This window comes from Petromyzon marinus, chromosome 2, assembly GCF_048934315.1.
Source record: "Petromyzon marinus isolate PM22_M1 ecotype Great Lakes invasive population chromosome 2, UKy_Petmar_22M1.pri1.0, whole genome shotgun sequence".
NCBI lineage: Eukaryota > Metazoa > Chordata > Hyperoartia > Petromyzontiformes > Petromyzontidae > Petromyzon > Petromyzon marinus.
In genome coordinates this window covers 15128461-15149278 of record NC_133668.1, presented here as the reverse complement: position 1 = coordinate 15149278, position 20818 = coordinate 15128461, and the positions used below count along the sequence as shown (strand labels likewise).

The 20818-nt window shown below is 47.3% G+C and overlaps 1 protein-coding gene across 1 annotated transcript; it reads left to right on the top strand.

The window, feature by feature from the left end:
* Positions 1 to 1624: 1624 nt before the first annotated feature.
* Positions 1625 to 17233, top strand: FRRS1L (ferric chelate reductase 1 like). The gene is made up of 5 exons (XM_032961441.2): positions 1625 to 3363; positions 9537 to 9621; positions 10386 to 10524; positions 13341 to 13584; positions 14251 to 17233. Exons 1-5 carry the CDS (start codon positions 2409 to 2411, stop codon positions 14421 to 14423), a joined length of 1596 nt encoding a protein of 531 aa, XP_032817332.1. The 5' UTR covers positions 1625 to 2408; the 3' UTR covers positions 14424 to 17233.
* Positions 17234 to 20818: the final 3585 nt, after the last annotated feature.

The following is a 20818-nucleotide window of genomic DNA, read 5'->3' as shown; positions in this document are numbered from 1 at the left end:
TGCGCTAGACCAGTGATCTTCATTGCAAGGCCCCCAGGTCACTGACGGCCCCTGGTGGCCTTTAGTGTGGCCCCTGACGTGCAGGCGGTGTGGCGGCCCTCACATTGATATCTTGTTAGTGCAGATAGCTGCGCTCGGTTATATTATTACTACGAGTATGTGCCCAGGAGAGCCTCAAGACTTTGTTTTTGTTGGAGGGTCCTGTCAAGTTTTCGCAGTAGGGGCGATGTTGCTGCTGCGTATAATACCAATTGAGTAATTTTTTTTTCCGGTAAATGTTCAGAATTGGTATGCTTGGCCAAAGCCAATTACATTGTATAGGGGGAGAACATACAAACTCCACAAGGCGCTCTAGTCATGCAATACCACCTAGGGCCTTGTTGCTGTGAGGCAAACATTAACACGAGACCACCCCTGTTATGTTGCACTTAGCTGTCAACCCATACGGGTTACACGTATTTTTGTACAGGGAAATTTGAGTTTTCAGGTCCATACGGCGTACAACCTTTTCAATACGGGCAAAAAACATAATTATTTACTGTCAATTGGTGTTTCTCCCTTGTGATGGGACTTTGTAGGATGAACGTTGAGATTTGTAAAGGCACGGGATGACCAATAATGTTTGAATTGGTCTGTAATAAGGTAGGCACTGATAAGGGGTTGACAGGTGTGCGTAGCATATTATTAAAAGCGGGAATATCATTAAATGGTTGCCATCACATGTTTACTGTTCAGTGCAGTAATTTTCATGGCACATACAAAAAAAATCAAACACTCCTCTGCCGACCATAATAAATGTTAAATCACGTGACTTGGAAATACGTGTTCGCGTATTGTTTAAAATGCATATTCAGATGTATTAATTTTAAAATATGCTAAGCCGGGGTATTTTGGTGTATTGTTCATGTGTTTCGCAGTGGTAACAATTGTGCCTCACAGCAAAACAAAAATTCATGGGTTCGCTTCCCGACTCGAACTCCTATCTATGTAGAGTTTGTATGCTCTCTGCATGGAGCTTCCTCCGGGTTATCAGTGTTCCTCCTGTAGCTGAAAACACAATGCAACCGGTGTCGGTCAAACATCCCAAGCCTCAAGCATTACCCGCAAATTACTCTACTCAATTTGGCTTACACATAGCAACATTGTCCAGCTACAGTGAAGACTTGGCAGAACCTTCTTTTAAAAAGTCGACAGTGAGGCTGTCCTCGGGCAAACAAGCGTAAGTCATCAATACATCACAGTGGTAGCCATGTAACGTACAGTGTTACACAAACTTTACACATTTTAAATTCTAAACAGAAATCAACGACACGACCTGCTTCTATAGTACACTCTGCGCTCGCTCTCATACTCTACATACGAGGATGGGCTGCGACATCCGTAATTTTCCGCCCAACAGTTGCTGACTACACTACAACAATTGGTCCTTATGGCGGGACCCCGGGGTACCACATTAATAAACAACGGCCGAGGCAATTCAATATTTTATTTCTGGGACACTATTTTTTTTACAGGGGTGTTACTTAACTCCGCGACTGGGGGTACCAATCAATCCGAGATCGGCGCCACTCCGCGATGCACCAAAGCGCATCGTGAGTACAGCTCGTCGAGATGAGTCGATTGTCGCCGCGCCGACCATCGAGAGACTAAAGATGACCGGATCACGGACATTACGCGAGAGTCCGGGGTACAAGGTTCAATTGAGCATCGGAGGTTGGGGTGGGTGCTCAACCCCCCATCGAGCTGCCGCTGTCCGTCCATCACCGCGCACGTGGTCTTCAGGAAGCCCTCTGAACTCTGAAGGCAGCATGGCAGCAGAAGCCCATGGCCGTTATGAAACAAAGGCGCGGCTATTGCGGGAGTGACCGCGCGGGACTGGTGGGCGGCGCTGCCTCTTCCACGGCTCAGCGCGCACATGGCAGCGGGCGGGGGCTCGCCGTGCTGCCGCCGTTAGCAGCGTAAGGGCGAAGAGGAGGCTTCGAACCAAATTCTAGCGGCGACTGAAATCGCGAACAGTGGGCAACGCTGCAGCAGTAACGACGGAGAGCATGAAGGCGTTCAAATACAACGACGCTGTGATGACGCGACCTGCTGCTGCTGCTACTGCTGTGCACGGCGGACTGAAGCGGCGCCAATAGCAGCAGCGAGCACTAATAACGGTTCCGGTAATAGCCTAATGGGAATAGTAAATATAAAAATAAGGGCAATTTGAGGCTTTTTGTTGGGTCTGGAGCAAGCGAGGGAGGGAGATAGGGAGCAAGCGGCACGTTCCGCATCCGATTTGTATCGGATTCGTGTCCGGTCGGTGTCGGGGATCGCGTCCGCTCGCTCCGCATCGGAGGAGCCGGGGGCATCGAAAGCGGCCGCAGCCTCTCCCCCCCTCCACCCCCGCGCAACCCTTCTCCGCCATGGCTTCACACCGTGGTCCGCTCCTCTTCTCCCCGCCTTCGCCGCCGCCTCTTCCGCTGGTGCTGCTGTGGTGGCTGACGGCGCTGTGCGCGGCGTGCAGCGCTGCGGGTACTCCGGACAGCTCCCGGCTGCAGCCGCGGCCCGCCTCGTTCTCGGCCTCGGACTCCGCGGAGAGTACGGCCGCGTGGCCCGGCGGGGCCGGTGCCGGCGAGGGCAGCCGCAACGTGAGTCCCGGCTACAACAGCGCGGCGGGAGGCATGCAGCAGCAGGAGCAGCCTGGGCAGCGGCAACACGAGGAGGAGCAGGGGGAGCCCGCCAGGAGCAGCGACCCCGAGCTCCTCGAAGGGGATCCACATTTCCTCCCGTCCCCGGAGTCGCTGCTGCTATCGGGTGAAGGTGAGCAGCGGAATCGGCATGAAGATGACAAGCAGGACGGAGACATGATGGTAATGGTGATGATGGAGGGTGGAGAGAGCGACTACGGCGAAACGGTCGAGCAACACGGGGAACGTGGGGAAGAGGGGGGGCGGACAGAGGGAGACGGGAAGCTGGAGGAGCGGCAAGGGGAAGAGCAGGAGATCCAGGAGGGGCAGGAGATCCAGGAGGGGCAGGAGATCCAGGCGGAGCTGGAGTTCCAGGAGTTCCAAGAAGTTCAAAAGTACCAGGAAAATCAGGAGATCGAGGAGGAGCAGGATATACAGGAGCGGCAGGATATCCAGGTGGAACTGGAGTTCCAAGAGGTTCAAACATACCAGGAGAAGCAGGGGATCGAGGAGGAGCAGGAGATACAACCGTCACAAGAGATGCAGGAGTCCCAAGAGATCCAGGAGGAGCAGAATAATGAACAGAAGGAGCTTCCACCGAGTGCCCCCTGGCACGGGGACCGACCCGAGAGCCACAGCTTCAGCTCATTCACCCGGGAGCTGTTCAGCTCACACGTCATCGGTGAAGAAGGTGGGTTAAGGTTGTGCCATAACTTCTCCATGTGAGAGTCTATTGCTTGCTTTGATTTTTTTGCGGAAACTGTTTTTTTCCGTCCATGTTTGCCGATAACTGACCACTGATGCCATCTTTTCGTCAAGCGGATACGGCCTTCTGCCCGACGCATAGTTTAATCTCTTGAACAAGGTGGGGTGGCGGAGTGTGGGGTTATCATGGCTTCCAAGATCGAGTGGTTTCAACCCGGAAACTTTGCGCAATGTGTATTAATAGCTTAAGGCTAACGTCACACATTAACACAAACTAGTGCAGTGAAAACAATCTGGCTTGTGAATGCTAACGTGGTACAAACAAAAAGTAAAAACGAATGCTTACATATTTTGTTTTATGTAAGGTACCTTTAGTGATACAACTAAATATTAGGAATGTAGTTACATTACAATGAATGATTTGGTGTTACGTACAGTACTGAAAATAGTCTACACGTTTTATTCAATCAACTTCAAAATATAATATCTATAATCTATATCTAAAGCTTCAAATCAAGATTGATAATATCTACATTTGTATGTAATGATTTTTCTTTGGCTCTTCTGTGATATTGTAGTCGTCTTAATTGAACTGGGTGAGATCCCATTCCAGTCACAAACATCTCATGCAAAGGAGATCCGTGAGTATTCGTGGCCATTCGCTCGTGTGCCGGACGGAGGGATGCGGGATAAACGGAACATTTGGGAAATGCCACTTCATTTAGGATACCAAACGTTTGTGCACGGAAAGATTAACAATAGTTTAGTTTATTTATTTTGGTTGCAATAAAATCCACCGTGCATGGATTTATTGGGATACGGTATTGTTCATTGTCCGCATTAAGTGCACGCATATGTATTATCCAGAAGGAATTCTGCTCTTCGTATGCCAAATGCATATGTCTTGTTTAAATATAAGTCTTATTCAATCACAACTGCTGACTTTTTCTCACTGTTTTTTTTTGCTTACAAGCATTGTGTATGTCTCGTAAACCGGTCTTGAGTGCAGTGTTGTGGTCAGCATGACTTTTAGCCGCAGCCATTGCTGATGTTTTACAGTAGAAAACACTATTTGTGTTTCTTATACGTTCCGCTCCATTGCTTTGTATTCATTACTGGGCATCATTTGAAATCGTGCCTTCTGACATCTCACCCACTGCTGTTGCAATTGCGTGTAGGGACTATCATCGGGTTGATTCCCCGCCCCTCTCAGGCTTTGTGATCAATGCAATCTGTCTGACGTTTATTAAAAGAGAAGATGCTTTACACAAACCGTGTTTGCAGCAGGGCCAAGTCTTGCTGCTACAGACACAAAATCATTTTAATAAGCACTGTTTTGTTTTATAAATGGCAAATAAAAATAGAGAACTGATTTAATCAGCATTAACATTTGACAACAATTGTAAACATTCCTACATTTATCTGATGGCTTAATTATGAAGCACCGTGAGTCGCTTAGCCGTGCCAACCGATCATCCCTTATGAACACAAACTCGTCTCATCCACACTGATGGGAATCTTCCGAGAGTATAATAGCAATGCACAGCCCTTCCGTTTGTCCACTGCTGGATGAAAGCCTACCCACACCTTGTCAGTTATTGGGGGGGGGGGGGGGGTATTTGACCATACTTCACTCAGCGGGTCAGTGCGGGTGTGGGAAAGAGGGGATCCTGGGCCAGATCGGTTATCTTTTGCCACTGATGTTCGCCATGGCCAGGAATCAAATTCGGGTTGCTGGGATTGTAGTGTGGGGCGCTCACCACTGTGCCACCCCTCCACCCCTTCTCGCAGTAAGTTGTGTAATTGTGCGATTATTTGTTCATCACGTCACGTGCTTGGGCTCCATGCGTTCTCCATTTGAGAAGTTATTGGACGGTGTCGGTACACAGCGCGGAATTGGCAAATCTACTAACGCTTGGCCCAAATCGTAATGCATGTTCCTGAGTTAGGCACCATTGCATGGGTCTGATACTCTTATTGTCATCGAGGCACAAATACATGTTCTGGGTTGGTGGGGATATTTATTACAGTCATTACTTAAAAGCTCATTCCTGGCATTAAACATTTCTTGGGTTGTGACGAACAAATAACCTGACAGGGGAGTGGTGAGCTAACATGCATTGTCAATTTCACGATATACACATGTCGACCAAACTCTGCATTCTATGGTCCATTATCATAACTATCGATAGCGATGCAAATTGAACACATTTTTTTTCTTAAAGTGTATTCAAAGTGGAAAAAAAATCTATTGAAGGCTTCCCCACATCATCACAATTCCTAACAGTCCCCCGACAGACAAATCCTTCTCGCTGCTGTTGCACGGCGCTCCATCTCGTCGCTCCATCTCCGCAATTGTCAATCTCTCGCCTGTGTTCCTTGCTTTGGCTGCCACTCGATTACGAGTCACGTCCATCGACTATTGTCCCGTCCACTGATACGTCCTGCCCAGTCCCACTCCTTTTTATTACCAGTAAAAAAAAAATGTCTCTCTCGATGCCATTTGTTCTCTGGTCAACGTTGCTGCTCTGTTTGTATCTCAATGTAATTCCCAGCATGCATCTCTCCCTGCTTCTTTGATGCTTGTTCTTCACTTTAATTCTGCATTGTTTGTCGGTCTGTGTTTCACATCCCTGTCTTAGGAGGTAACATGCACTGACTAAAACATGTTTTTCTGTAGTCACATTTGTACGTTGCCTTTCCCCTGTCAAATATCATTTCCAAAAAATACCCCAACTCCATCCTGTCCTCACTCACCTATTTATTGTTATTATTTTAATCCTGGCCCATCTTCAATATTTGCCCGTAATTTACATGCTCTGCTGTGCTTCCCAGCTGCGTCCCTTCAACTATTATTTTCTTTATTTCAGCGAACATAACAGATATGGTTTTCTCACTTACACAGCGTAACTTCAATCATATTTGATTTGACGCTTTCGTGACTGCAGGAATTACTCTTTGTTTTTTTCGGTAAAGTGACTTTACCGAAAAAAACAAAGAGTAATTCAATCATATTGCTGCGCATTACACATTTTATGGAGTGTTTGCAATAGTTAAACAAAATAAACCAGGCTACAGCTCTGTATTCTGCAGTGCGAGTTATATACCATGAAACAGCCCATTAGATAAAGTGCAGTAAATTCAGCTTAATAATCATGGGCTTCAACAATACGTATTTCACATCTATTGATCCGGAGTATTTCCTGGCAACATAACTCCAGTATTGACTATTCCATACTCTTCCATCACATGCTGGGTGTGGTGGTGCACTCCTGTAATCCTGTGACTTCAAGTGAGGGTTGATAGATCACAGAGAGATGCAGCCGATATATATGTGCGACAGACACACGCTCGGCAAGAACGTATTCGTAAGAGGCGAGGCAATTAGGTTATTGGCCGGCTGGTAAAATATTCAAAGCAGCTGGATCCTCATGAATGAAAGAAATCTGAAGACTTCGTGAGGCTTCCCTGGTTAAATAAATAATTACTATTCTTGGTTCTTTCGGTAAAGTCACGTAGAAAGAAAATCAATTACATAATAGCATACACGACATTTCGATTGCAACACAAGCAACCATCATCAGGTACAAATGAAAGAGAAAACAAACCTAGTAAACTTAGAATTATAATTCAATACAACATAGAGAGTCGGCTAACACAACAGTCAACACCCCACCTGGTTGATTAACGTTCTTCCAAAGATTGCAAAATTTGAGAGAGAGACAAAACACAGACACGGAGACACACAGACAGACACATAAGCAGAGAGAGATAACAGAGACACACAGAGAGAGACACACACATAGGCACACGGAGAAACAACGCCTCTGTGTCGAGGCCTTAAACAGAGAGAGGGGGGCAGAGAGATAGAGGGGGGGGAAATTACTGTCATCAATTATTTAAGAGAAAGTGCACGTGTTCTGTCTGCAAAAATAAAATAGTAAACATATTGGTCAATAACATTGCCCTAAAAGGAGAAATATAACTTAGGGGACATTAAAAATGTATCTGCAGCGTTATTGACGAATGTGTTGAGTTTTTTTTTGTTATTTGTGCTTGTGCACCTCTGCCAATGCAGCATCACCAAATAATGTTTTGTGAAAATATGCATCTTCGTTCTGTTACAGCAGCAAATCGCCGCAAACCTTTGTCAAGCGGTGACGCTGATGAGGATGATGTCCTTCCATTCCCCATATAGATGGCGCTGATGAGGATGATGTCCTTCCATTCCCCATAGAGATGGCGCTGATGAGGATGATGTCCTTCCATTCCCCATAGAGATGGCGCTGATGGGGATGATGTCCTTCCATTCCCCATAGAGATGGCGCTGATGAGGATGATGTCCTTCCATTCCCCATAGAGATGGCGCTGATGAGGATGATGTCCTTCCATTCCCCATAGAGATGGCGCTGATGAGGATGATGTCCTTCCATTCCCCATAGAGATGGCGCTGATGAGGATGATGTCCTTCCATCCCTCATAGAGATGGCACATGGTGCACATTTGATGGCATAGCCGTGCCAAGGGCGAAGAGCTCGCTCTCATGTCACCCACACTCATGGCTTTTCGATCGATGTCGCTCACGTGCAATTGTGCTGTGAAGGCGTAAATTGATGTAACGTTAGCCGTCTGGGCCTGGCCGCTCCTACTTGCTCAGCTGCTGATGACACAATAGGCCATCAAAGATTTTCATGGTGTCAAAATAATATCGTCGTTGGCTGCCGAACGCAATGCAGAGATGAATGCAAGTAATGTAAAAAAAGAGAGAATTCACAAATGTGCTTTTGTGTCTTGTACAAATTGGAGTTCTGCTTAGCGACGGTGGACGCTGGCCCTGACAGGTGTGACGTATTTACTCAACGCTGCGTGGTGCACGAGGGAGGAATACGGTGTGGGAAGCTCGCAGCTTCGATAACCTCGACCCGATGATTGTTCCCCAAGCCGATATGAAACAGCACGGGATGTCCCGGCCACAGGGGGAACCGATTGCACCCCTGCTCTGCTCATATATGCTCATCCACTTAATTTAATGCCACATTCATACATTTCAAGTGGCCATCAAAATCGTCTGTCCCTTGCAGTTGATACAGCTGCGATGTCAGTTGTAAAATCCTACAGCATGGACATGGAGATAGGATAGCATGGAGATGTGTTTACCAAACAATCCAGGCAGTGCCCATACATGAAGATCGATACTTCTACATTACAATTGACAATACGATGTGGATATATATAGAATGTAACATCAACCGTATCTGAAGATGCTGTTCAGAAACAGTGTGCCTATTTATTAAATAGAGGCAAAGAGGCACTCATTTTAGGCGGAAGGAAAAAAGAAAAGATCTGGAACCTGGATTTTGAACAAGGGCATCCACAAAACAGATGGCTGGGGAAGGGAGCTCCAGACTACGGGGCAGCAGTGAAGAATGAGCGAAGGTTGAATGGAGGTGGGGGGGCTTCCACAGAAAGCCTTGGTTAATGGAGGAGAGGGCAGTCGAGTGAGATGAGAAGAGAGAGGGAGGCAGGCAGGCATCAGGCAATGGATGTTCATGATTATTTTTCTTGTAATCGCGGTCGCCAAACATAGTCCCCCAGAGGTTCAAAACACCAAGCAGCCAGCAACAAACAGCACGAGTTAATATATTTCTTGACTTGAGCGAGCTCAACCTGAGACCAATGGGAGGGAAATCCATAAGTCGAGCACTGCGGGGAAGAAACAGGTGACGATGATGATGATGATGAAAGCCTTGAAACACGAAATGCATGCACGGTGCGAGTGCTGCCATTAAGGAGTCCCCCACCATCCCACCCCCCCCCCCCCCCCAAAGACAAAGATCCTCCGTGTCGACTTGACAGACTGTTAGGGCAAGTGCTGTTAGTGAGCACCGATCAAGGCTGACACGGCCTTCATAGGGTGGCCAGCACCACACCCGGCCGTCTTTGTCTCCCTAATGGCGATGTTTACACACCACGCCAGGTACGGACTTGAGGCTGAGTCAACCTAGGGGAGGCCCAGGACCCGTTACAGGTATTCGTCACCGAAGTTTGCCGTGAGCGGAAATTGAACTCGGGCCAACCGGGTGTCACAGCGCAGCGCGCTAACGGCTACGCTACCGCGCCCCCCACCCTGCGCTGCCACTCCACTTGCCGCGCGTGCAGATCGACCGCTGCCCTCTCCTCCACCCCTTGATCCGTTCGTGCCGATCCGCTCGGATGACTGCGGCTTCGACAAGGGGTGCTTCAGGTAGGCGGCGGGTGGACTCGGGCCGTCGCGATCGGTGAAAGTTTTAGTTCTTTGTTATGCGACGTGAGACCCAGTTGAGACAGACGCCTGCCTCTGCCAGGGCCGACGTTGCACGTGTATTTGTTCCCGTGTGTTACATGCAGGGGGCAGAATTATATACAAGCGGAAATGTTACAGGGGGAGGAGGAAGGATTAGAATCATGAATTGTAAATATGAATAATTTACAGCCTCTTTATGTCAATCCACCGCTGGATGACAGCCTGTCCATGCTGTGACGGTCATGGGGATTGTTTGACCATACTTCACCATGGTGGTCTATATGACTAACGTTATCTGGTGCACGGGAAATAAATCATAACTGAAACACGATGTTCCGATTGCCAAGAAGAGGGAGTTCCAAACAGCAGAGGAGGCAGTTTAGCAGTGTTGCCAATGTGGTGAGTGATAGGGACATTCTAGTGCGTGTCCATGTGCATGTCATTTGAGTGATGGCGTAGTGGTTAGCACACTGCATCATGAACTTGGTAACCCGAGTTCGATTTCCAGCCAGGGCGAACATCAGTTACGAGCGATATCTGAACCTCTCCTAGGTTAACTCATCCTTGAATTCTGCATCTAATGTGTACACATCAACACTGGTACTGGCCACAACGCCACCTTCATGTGCCTTACAGGCCTTAATAGGTGATCGCCAACAACACTTGCCCCAACAGCCAGTGAGGGCTACACGGGTCTTTGTGTTTGTGCACATGCGCGTGGGCAGGTATGGAGCTCCGGGCTGCGATGCCAACTCGTGCGAGTACTTCCTCAGCTACCGGCGTCTCGGGGAAGATGTGGAATTTGAGCTGAGCGCCGACACAGACGGCTGGGTGGGCGTTGGCTTCTCGTCTGACCGCCTGATGGTGACGAGCACCACTAAATATCGCAGCACACACCGGAACGAGACATCCCCTTTAGCCTTGCAGACTCGAGCGACACAAGAAGCAGGTTTCACGACCAGCGCAACATGCCAAGTCAGCTTTGGCTTACCACATTGCAATGTCCGTACATCATCTTCTGGTACTTATTTACAGCCGGGTTTATCTATTGGAAAGCCCATGACAGATCATCAGATGGAATTTGCCACAAGGAAAAAAAAGTCAAAGTAATTTCCTGCTCCAGCAGCAATGAGGCTGTGCTCATATCCAGCTTACAGCTCAGAGCAAGTGGTGAAAATTCCACTGTTGACTTTCCCACGAAGTGGTAGTAATTTTATCGACCCTGGGGGTCATGATGGGCTGAGTCAATGCCCAACCAGGAGTTGAAATCGCAACGCTCCAGTTGCCAGCAGTTACCGCTGAGCCATCTGGGTGGCTGGCTATGCATAAGGTAACACTCCAAACATATGCACTACATCACACAATACACACATATAACAACACTTTTTACACACACACACACGTAACATGCCATCATCGATCATACTTGTGAAATGGATCTTCCTATCCAAACGCTCATGCTGGCCACACGAAATCGAGATTGTATTCCTTTCCGTAGTTAAAATCATCACCACCAGGTGGAAACATCGAGCTGAATGTTGTTCAGCTGAATGTGAATGCAGTGCAGCCGCTCCCCACTTGATCCAAACGTTCGCAGCAGCACAGCATCCGCACTTACATCTGGTGTGCGGAGCAATGTGAATGGCAGTTTAACACGTCGGCTTTCGCGACCAATATTTGTCCACAATACATGTTTTTTTTGGATTAGATCGCATAAATATATAAATGTGTCGTTAAACCCACCACCACCCGACACAGCCGACTCGTAAGGGTTGTCACTTAAACAGAACGTGCCAATTCGTCACTAGTACAGCACACCGGTGTGTTGGAGAGCCAAGCCACAACATTTACAACATTACTAATTGGCTGTGTTGGGTGGTGGCGGGTTTATCGACACATATATTTACGCGATCTAACCCCAAAAAACCTCTATAATGGACAATGTGAATGTATTTCACGGATTACTTTTCGATTCATTATATTCCCAACACCGGCGTGCAATGCATTGCAATGCACAGACTTGTGCTACGCATGGCAACCCGGCGCCTTTCTGCGCGATGAACTGAAATCCAGCAAAGTACAGCCAGGCGCCGTAAACGAAGGTTAGTGGGCTCATTGGCCAAGATCGGATTCAATTGCGACAACACCATTAAGCGGTGGCACTAAGATCACGCCACCGCTAAGACGTTCACTGACGGCGTTCAATGCCCTCCCCACCACCACCCCTCCACATTCCCACCACCCTGGGACCTCGGTGCCGAGCCACCACTCTCCCTGTCGTCGTCGCCGTCAATATTTCAAAGTTGACTCCTTTTGAAAACCGTCACAGGAACGTGAATTTATGGCAAACAATCTTTGGCAGGTTTTAAATTGCCCCAACGGCTGCACACATCGGTATTATATAACGGTTGCATACGATCGTTGTGGTGATTTTGCGAGTTATTTACATTGCTTTGGTTTTCCCTGTAAGCTATATATATGTTAGGGTTTTTTGTTGCATCCGATATTTGCCCTACACTAATTTCACATGGTGTCATTTGTTTTAATTTGCTTAACTCAATAACGTTGTGTGAATATAAGTTCTCCCTTATGCATATTATATATAAAATCAAAGCCATAACAACATTTCCGAAGAGAGACCCAGCTGCATCTCAGCAAGGTTCTCCTGGCCAAATAAACAACTCGTTGAATGATGATTGTATTTTGACCTTTGACCACATCGCCTAGAATGAGCCCAATCTCGTCATATTTCACGAGCTAAGCAGGAGTTGGCTGGTTATTGCTTGGACGGGTGACCATCATGCACATCATGTTGCTGTAAGCTTCTTCACCAGCTCAAATAACCACCACGATCAACATGGTGTGGGGGAGGTCCTCATCCAGCAGTAGATTGCCTTCAGGGCTGTATGCGTCCTCAATAGTATCATCTACAGGCTAGTGCAGATGTCTTGTGGCCACCAATGAATTCACCCCGAACACGTTTTTCCGTTGCATATTAATTTGTTTTAAATAAACTTTACTTTAAAAAAATATTCTTAGTTTTTTCGGTAAAGTCACGTTGAAGAGAAACAACAAAATAATAAAATATATATAAAATAAAAAATTCTCACGACGTTTCGACCATAACTCAAACGGTCGTCTTCAGGTGTGTTGGTTCGCATAAATTTATTTTTAAACGGCGCATTTATTTATTTATTTATAAAAAACGTTAGCACCACGCGCAACGATTTGGCAGTTTATTTAGGTCTAGTCCATCTATATTCTGAAAAGAGGAGGGGGGAGACGAATTTTTTTTATAAATAAATAAATGCGCCGTTTAAAAATAAATTTATGCGAACCAACACACCTGAAGACGACCGTTTGAGTTATGGTCGAAACGTCGTGAGAATTTTTATTGTTTTATATATTTTATTATTTTGTTGTTTCTCTTCAACGTGACTTTACCGAAAAAGCTAAGAATATGAATTACTGCAGTCACGAAAGCTTTAAATCAAAATAAAAAAAAAGTTTTATAGAATTAAATGGGGGTCACAAAACATCTGTACTAACCCTGTATTTTGTGTCCAACACCACAACATTCCAGTACATATGATCCACTGTGCGTGTTGTTGTTGTTGTTGTTCCGGGCACAGGGTGGAAGTTCGTTGACGAGTGCGTGCTTGCCGTGGTTTTGCTGGCAGGGTGGAGACGACGTGATGGCGTGCGTGCACTTCAATGGGAACGTGCGCGTGCAGCACTACAACAACGTGGGGCAGTGGGTACGGGAGCAGCCACGCAACCCGGCGCGCGACGACGAGGCCATCTTCGAGAGCGGACGCGTCACCTGCCGCTTCAAGCGCGCGCTCGCCGCTCACCGCAACGACGCCATGGTGGACCTGCACCTCAGCTGGTACTACCTGCTGGCCTGGGGCCCGGCAAGCCACGGTGAGCTCCCCTTGCGGGCGTCAGAATGCGATGCCGGTGCCGTGGGTCCGTCTTGATCATTCGTCTTTGGCTCTTAAAGAAATTCGTAGGCTGCCATCACGCCTCGATTATCCGTAGGTGTTCACCTGAAAGTTTCGCATTATCTAGCATCTTCTACTCCAGCAACAAATGTGTTCTTCCCTGAGGTGACCTTCATTCTCTGGGAAGGTCACCCTACTAGATCTGTCCCCATTACAGACTCCTGTATCTTTAAAAAAAGATTATAATATTATTTGAGAGTAGTTGTCATCTCCCCTTGTCATTTTGTTATTTCCCCGTGGACATAATTATCCACTGTATGCGCGTCCATGTGTGTGACTGCAACTGCCGACAGGCCTTCTGCTCTACGTCTCACGCTGACAATCCTGCTGTGTGTTTCCCCTCGGTGAAGTCACCCTCCCTCCCCCAGCACATGTTATGCGGCTCCTTCACATAAAATTGCCGTAAATTGTACAGTACTTGTTACGAGTGAATTAGACACGCTAACTCGGCTCCAACTGGGGAGGAAACGGCTCGTAACAAGACGTGACTTCACGCGCATCACCTCCACGGTGAATATAATTTCACCTCCTGTCACTTTTCCAAGTGACGATTCGCCGCATCCGTGTCCCCCGCTGCGCTGTGCAGGGCTGCTGACGCGGCACGACATGGACACCCCGCCCGTGACGGACTCGCCCGTCAGCGTCTTCCGCTACGAGGACGTGTACATGCCGTCGGCAGCCTACCAAACGTGCTCGTCACCCGGCTGCCTGCTCGTCATTGTGGCGATCACGTTCTACACACTCATGGGCGTGCCGTGACGGTCGCGACCAGGGCGGCGGTGGGGGGGTTCTCTCTTCCTCTCTGTCGTGATCTACTCCGAGCCGTATATTTTCTTGAGCCGATTAGCTGGGCTTCCTTAATCAAGTGGGTCGACCCCGCACTCTTGTCCCCCCCCCCCCCACTGCAGTATATGCTGTTGTGTCAGGTGACGAACAGCGCTTGATATATTCACATCCAACGACGCTTCCACAACGGCGACGACACAAATGCAAGACTATTCACTCCCGCGAACTGCGAGCAGCAGCGGCCCAATAAAGGTTCGACAACCATGAATGGGTATAGTCCACCCAGTTACGACTACACCTGTCTCTCGCTTCGAACGGGACCTGTAACCACCACCTGCCTTCCCTATCCGATGTCAGTGCTTTCGCTGTCACCGGCAGACTCTCGTAGGTCAGTCGGCTGCGGCTCTGCTCACCTGCATGTCCACCACACTCGTTGTCTGTCAGCGTCGCACACTCAGCGTCACGTTTGCAATGCATCCTGGTGGGCTTCACTAACGATGTGCCAAATCAGACCGCCCCGCGTTTCCAGGCAGCCCCACCCTGTAGGGTGCGCGCACCGATGCTAAAATGGCCCTGGCACCTTCTGGGTAATAAAATGCACGATAATGCATCCATTGTTAATATTTATTATCAATAGCAATTTGGGTTTATACGTTGTATAATTGTGGTCACCATCTCCAAAAGTTATGGTGCAATGTGGAGAAACGTTCTGCTGCCTCATTGAGTCTAAATACTGTTGGGAGTGTCCTGATTTGGGATGTTCGTTCGAATCATTCGGAATAGATATGCGTGGTACATAGAACTGCAGTGCCCCAGGGGAAACTCGTGCATAGGAAAGAGAGATGACACTCAAACTGCTCATCATCGTGCCGGCAAACCTACTTGCTCTACTGTGAAGTCTTTGAGGTGTTTTCACTCAAATCAGTCGGAGGGAGGCTTTGGGGCAGTGTTTGTGCTGGGCTGTTATCGTCCAGAGATCTGTGTCATGCACGTGGCTATGCTTCCTAATTGAGTTGACATGACCATTCTCGTCACACTTGTGACTACATGTTACATACATTTTCCATGTTTAAAATGTTCTCTCGAAAAACGTAATATTTACTATAGTTAGTAAAAACAAATTAGATTATTAATTAAAAAAATATTGTATAACACTGTTAAGATTGTGTATTTTAACAATATACTAAGCCGTAGTTTAGATCATGAGGATGACAAATGATTACTGTATGACGTTCCACAGTTGCCAAATAGAATACGGTACTCAAATATGGCATAACGTCTACGTCGGTTAACAAGGTAATTGCTGTGATAGACGCAGCGGTATTTATTTATTCTTAAGAAGTAAAAATCTCATCATGTCTATTATTACAATGGGGTTCATATGAGCAATAACACAAGTACGTCCGCCAGCTTGCTTTGCTTCCTACCCGGTTTGTACTTGCAGCCCTGCTTGATGAGCTATGTTTGGGTTAGACATCGTCGACGCTGCGCTCGTTATTTTTGGATGAAATCGGCATCGGCACTCGCACAATACAACCAAGTTCAGTGTTAATCGGTTGCAGGTGTGTGGACACACCAAAGACAAACTCAGGAGCTGCTCAGTATTTCAATGAAACACCTCACCGCGAGTCACTTTGAAAACTTTGTATGACCATTACGATGAGCCCCTTTAAGTTTTGAACTTACACAACGTACAAATGTGACAGTATCTCAGTGGAGCTGAGAGGATGGGTAAAATAACAAGCGTAAATTGGGATTGGCGAAATTATCTTCTGTACTTAAGTTATTTAATTCTCCAAGTGGATTACTCATCTGGCGTGCAGCTGTTTGCATGCCTTTGTGTGGGGCACCAGTACAAAACCATGCCATGATCGAGAGAAAAAACTTCGACCCAAAGCCATGACATTAGTTATCGCCGCTCATTCACAACGTGTTTACCCAGCACTCTTCCATTCGCCTCAGATTCCCTGTGGTCCCATACGCCTTCGTCTGCCGATGAAATGGGGCCCTTTTCACGTGGGGTGAGGCTTCACTGGGGTCATGACATGGGTCTGAAGCAAGGAGTGAGAATAGCCTCAAACTGCCACAGTGGTCCTTTGGAGAACAGTAACTCGGTCGTTGTAGCGTAATCTGGGTCACTGCACTCGTTGTGTCAGTAAACACATATGCTTACATTCGCGCTTTTCTGAAACGGTATACCACATATACAGCACAGTGTTTGTATTTGCCATTCACTCTTTGAGTGTAGTTCAGATAATCACTAAAGTACGTACTTGTTCTCGTCACTACGGTATTGGTGATCACGCACTGGAAAATAACGAGTCGTGTAAAAATGTCATTTTATTTTTCCCCCACCACTGATGGATTGAGGCCTCTTTGCGGCATCGCGCTCCCTTGCGATCCCTTTGACGCCACAATCCATCTCTCTGATGCACACTAGACGCTCTCCTCATGGCTCCATCTCAAAGGTGGTCGTCCTCTCGTGTGATCCCTCCTTTTGTAGCCCTTCCGTAAGGCGTCTTGTCCAGCAGTCCTTTTCCCTTCCAGCAATGTGTCCCACTAATGTAATTATTGCGTCAAAACGATTTCTCTAATCTGTTCACTAATCCACGTGTTGCCCATTCCATCTCTCGGTCTAATACTAATAATGAGATGTCTCCACGACAGAAATAACCGCGGTTTTCATTTCTCCTTGACAAAGTGGTCACCTACACGAATGGCAATGGCGGGGAACTCAGTTTACGCCTGATATGAAATGTGAAATAAAATGATCCTTCTCTTCACCAGTCTCTCCTGCGGGTGTGCAGTTTTGTCGTGTTTCATTGTTTTTCATGATGCCCCAGAAGCCACTCCTGTACATGTGGAGTGGGTCTAACTGAGTCGCAAACGTTGTTCCTTTTAGAGGCAACATTTTTATTTGTAACACAAAGGGGTAACTGCCCCTTTGCCATCTACAGCGAGTTACTGCTACGAGGGGTCGATTCCTCACTCGGGTCTCCGACCACGTGGTTGCCTCGTAAGACGGGGAGCTTCAGCTTGAGACGTAGAGCTTCCCACTTGTAGATGTTGAGATTCCAGCTTGTAGAATGCAGCGACCCCGGTCCCTCTCAGGGACCCGCCTTATATCCTTCTCCGGTCGGGGCCGCTCCGCCCTCGGCCCCGCCCGCCTTCCCGAACATTCTCGTTCCCTCTCGATCCTTCTCAAGAGCTCTCTCCGGACACGTCATCACCCCCGAGTCCCCCCACCTGGGGCCCCCTGTATGGGCATTCCGGATCACGTGTCTACGGGGTCAACCAGAGTGCCATGGCCCGGGGCCACCCTGCCCCTGGGCTGACACTCACCCCCTCCCGCTCGGGGGAGCCCCCACCACACACTGTGCGTGGTGCCCGCACTATCCCAGTGCTCACCAAGCCCAGCTAGGGCTGGTACTACACACAGTCACCCACACGGTGCTGTCCACGCTAGGGCTGGTGTTACACACAGCCACCCACACGGTGCTGTCCACGCTAGGGCTGGTGTTACACACAGCCACCCACACGGTGCTGTCCACGCTAGGGCTGGTGTTACACACAGCCACCCACACGGTGCTGTCCACGCTAGGGCTGGTGCTACACACAGCCACCCTCACGGTGCTGTCCACGATGTAGGAACATCGAACGACACGACCCTTCCGGGCTGGCACCATACAGTGACATCCCTGATGTCACTACACATTCATAAACACACCATGGAATTGTCCACAATGTAGGCAAAGGTGAGAGCCCTGTAGTTAGTGGCTCACGCTACTGTTTGCGGAAGTGCCTCCACTGTAGGGAGCTCTAAAGGGTATTTGGCCTACTTTTACACGCTCGCCAGGACGTCTGTGAAGAGGTGAAATACCCATACGTTACCTCGCATCACACGCGGACCTGCTTATCCACTTGGGTGTACCCATTTATACTGCGACATGGACAGTGGCAGGTGGTGTTTATAAACTGTTTAATAAACGTGGTAATCATTACACCATGGGCATTAACTTTTTTGTAGATGCCGTCTGAAAAAGGTTTTGAGACATAAACCAATTCATCTTTTCACTCCACCCTGACAACATTTCCTAGGGAGTCCATTAGTGTAACCCAACTCGGAACCCGTCTCCCACCAACTTTACCTGTTTAGAACGTGACCCCATGGCTACAATGTTTCCGCAATTCACTCTTACAGATAAACAATGGAAAACGTCGACCCCTACTGCGAACAATGAGCTTGCATTAAACACTCCCAGAAATGTCGATTTAAAGCTTTCGTGACTGCAAGGATTCATCTTCTTTGGTTCTTTCGGTAAAGTCACGTAGAATGAGAATAAATAACAATAAAATTCTCACGACGTTTCGGCCACAACACAAGCGGCCTTCATCAGGTGAAGGGACGAGACTGTCCGGAGGACAGCGCTGGAGCGAACACAGCCAAGCTCAGACCGCTTAAAGGTCGCGGTCTGAGCTTGGCTATGTTCGCTCCAGCGCTGTCCTCCAGACAGTCTCGTCCCTTCACCTGATGAAGGCCGCTTGTGTTGTGGCCGAAACGTCGTGAGAATTTTATTGTGTTATTTTATTTTATCAATTTATTATTTTATTCTCATTCTACGTGACTTTACCGAAAGAACCAAAGAAGATGACTCCCAGAAATGTCATGTGGAAGGGGCAGATCTGAAAGATGTGTTTTCTGCTTGGTTTATTTTGTTATATTCTCCATTACGACGCGCATCATTACCTTCTTAAAAAAAAGAGTTGAGCCACAGTGAGGCTTTCCGTGATACACTTAACAACCACAATAGCTTTTTTTTATTTAAAGCTTTCGTGACTGCAGGGATTCATATTCTTGGTTCTTTTGGTAACGTCACGTAGAAGGGAAACAATAGGATAAAAAATTTAATTTAATAATAATCTTCTGATTTTTTTTATAATAAAAATATATATATTTTTATTATTATTTTATTGTTTCCCTTCTACGTGACTTTACCGCACGCTTGCGAGGGATTTAGCTCTCAAAGGGTGAGGTTTACGTTAAAAATAAATAGCCAGGTAACACGCTGTAAGCCCTGCGATGAGCAAGCGCTATTCCTTTTTCCCATCCGTCAACTTTTAAGTACTTTATTTAGCGATTTTGTGCAGTTTTCGATTGTATATTGATTAAACTAGCCATGGTGGAGAGTTTGGAATCTGATTGATTGATTGCTTCTGTGGACAGGTGTCTTTTATACAGGTAACAAGCTGAGATTGGGAGCACTCCCTTTAAGAGTGTGCTCCTAATCTCAGCTCGTTACCTGTATAAAAGACACCTGGGAGCCAGAAATCAATTTATAACATTTTTGACATGCGTTTTTCTTGATTTTGTTGTTGTTATTCTGTCTCTCACTGTTCAAATAAACATACCATTAAAATTACAGACTGATCATTTCTTTGTCAGTGGGCAAACGTACAAAATCAGCAGGGGATCAAATACTTTTTTCCCTCACTGTATATGTTTCTAAGTCCATGTGTGCGTGTGATTTCATGTGCGTGTGATTTCATGTGCGTGTCTGCGTCGATGTGTGCGTGGCAGTCGATGTGTGTGCACGGCTCCATGTGAGTAAGTCCATTTCTTCGTGTGTGTAGGTCCACGTGTGTGTGTCAGTCGATGTGTGTGTGAGTCGATGTGTATGTGTACGTCGATGTGTGTGTGAGTCCAAGTGTGTGTTAGTCCATATGTGTGTGTGTGTAGGGCGTTGTGTGTGTCAGTCTATGTATGTGTTTGTGTGAGTCGCTGTATGTGTGTACGTCGATATGTCTGTGTAACTCCATTAGTGTGTATCTAAAGTCGATGTCTGTGAGTCCATATGTGTATAAGTCGATGCGTTAGTGTGTGTGGGTCAATGTCTGTAAGTGTGTGTAAGTCAATGTGTGTGTCTGATTTTTTTGCCCGGGCAACGCCGGGTACTTCCCGCTAGTAAATAATAACCACGAGCAGGTCATCATCTATATATATAAAAAAAGGGAAATTTGTGAATGTGTCTCTGTTCAAAATGTTTACCATACTTTCCGATATGCAACAAACTTGAAATTTGGCATGTGGGTAGCTTCCAGACTGTACACAATGCAAAACGTATAAAAATAGATTTTTGTATTTTGGGGGGGGGAGCGCAATAATGGATATAATATACACGGCAGGTTAGCGGTGACGTCACATCTGTGATGTCACCCGCATGCGGCAGCGTCACGCAGTGTGCCTGCTGACGTCACGCATCTAAGTCAACGCGACTATTTTCAGCTCGCTTTTAAATGTAAAGCAGAAAATCCATCTGTTTGTGTGAAGCAGCAGAAAAAAAACTCTCGAGCGCTGACCTCTGACGTCA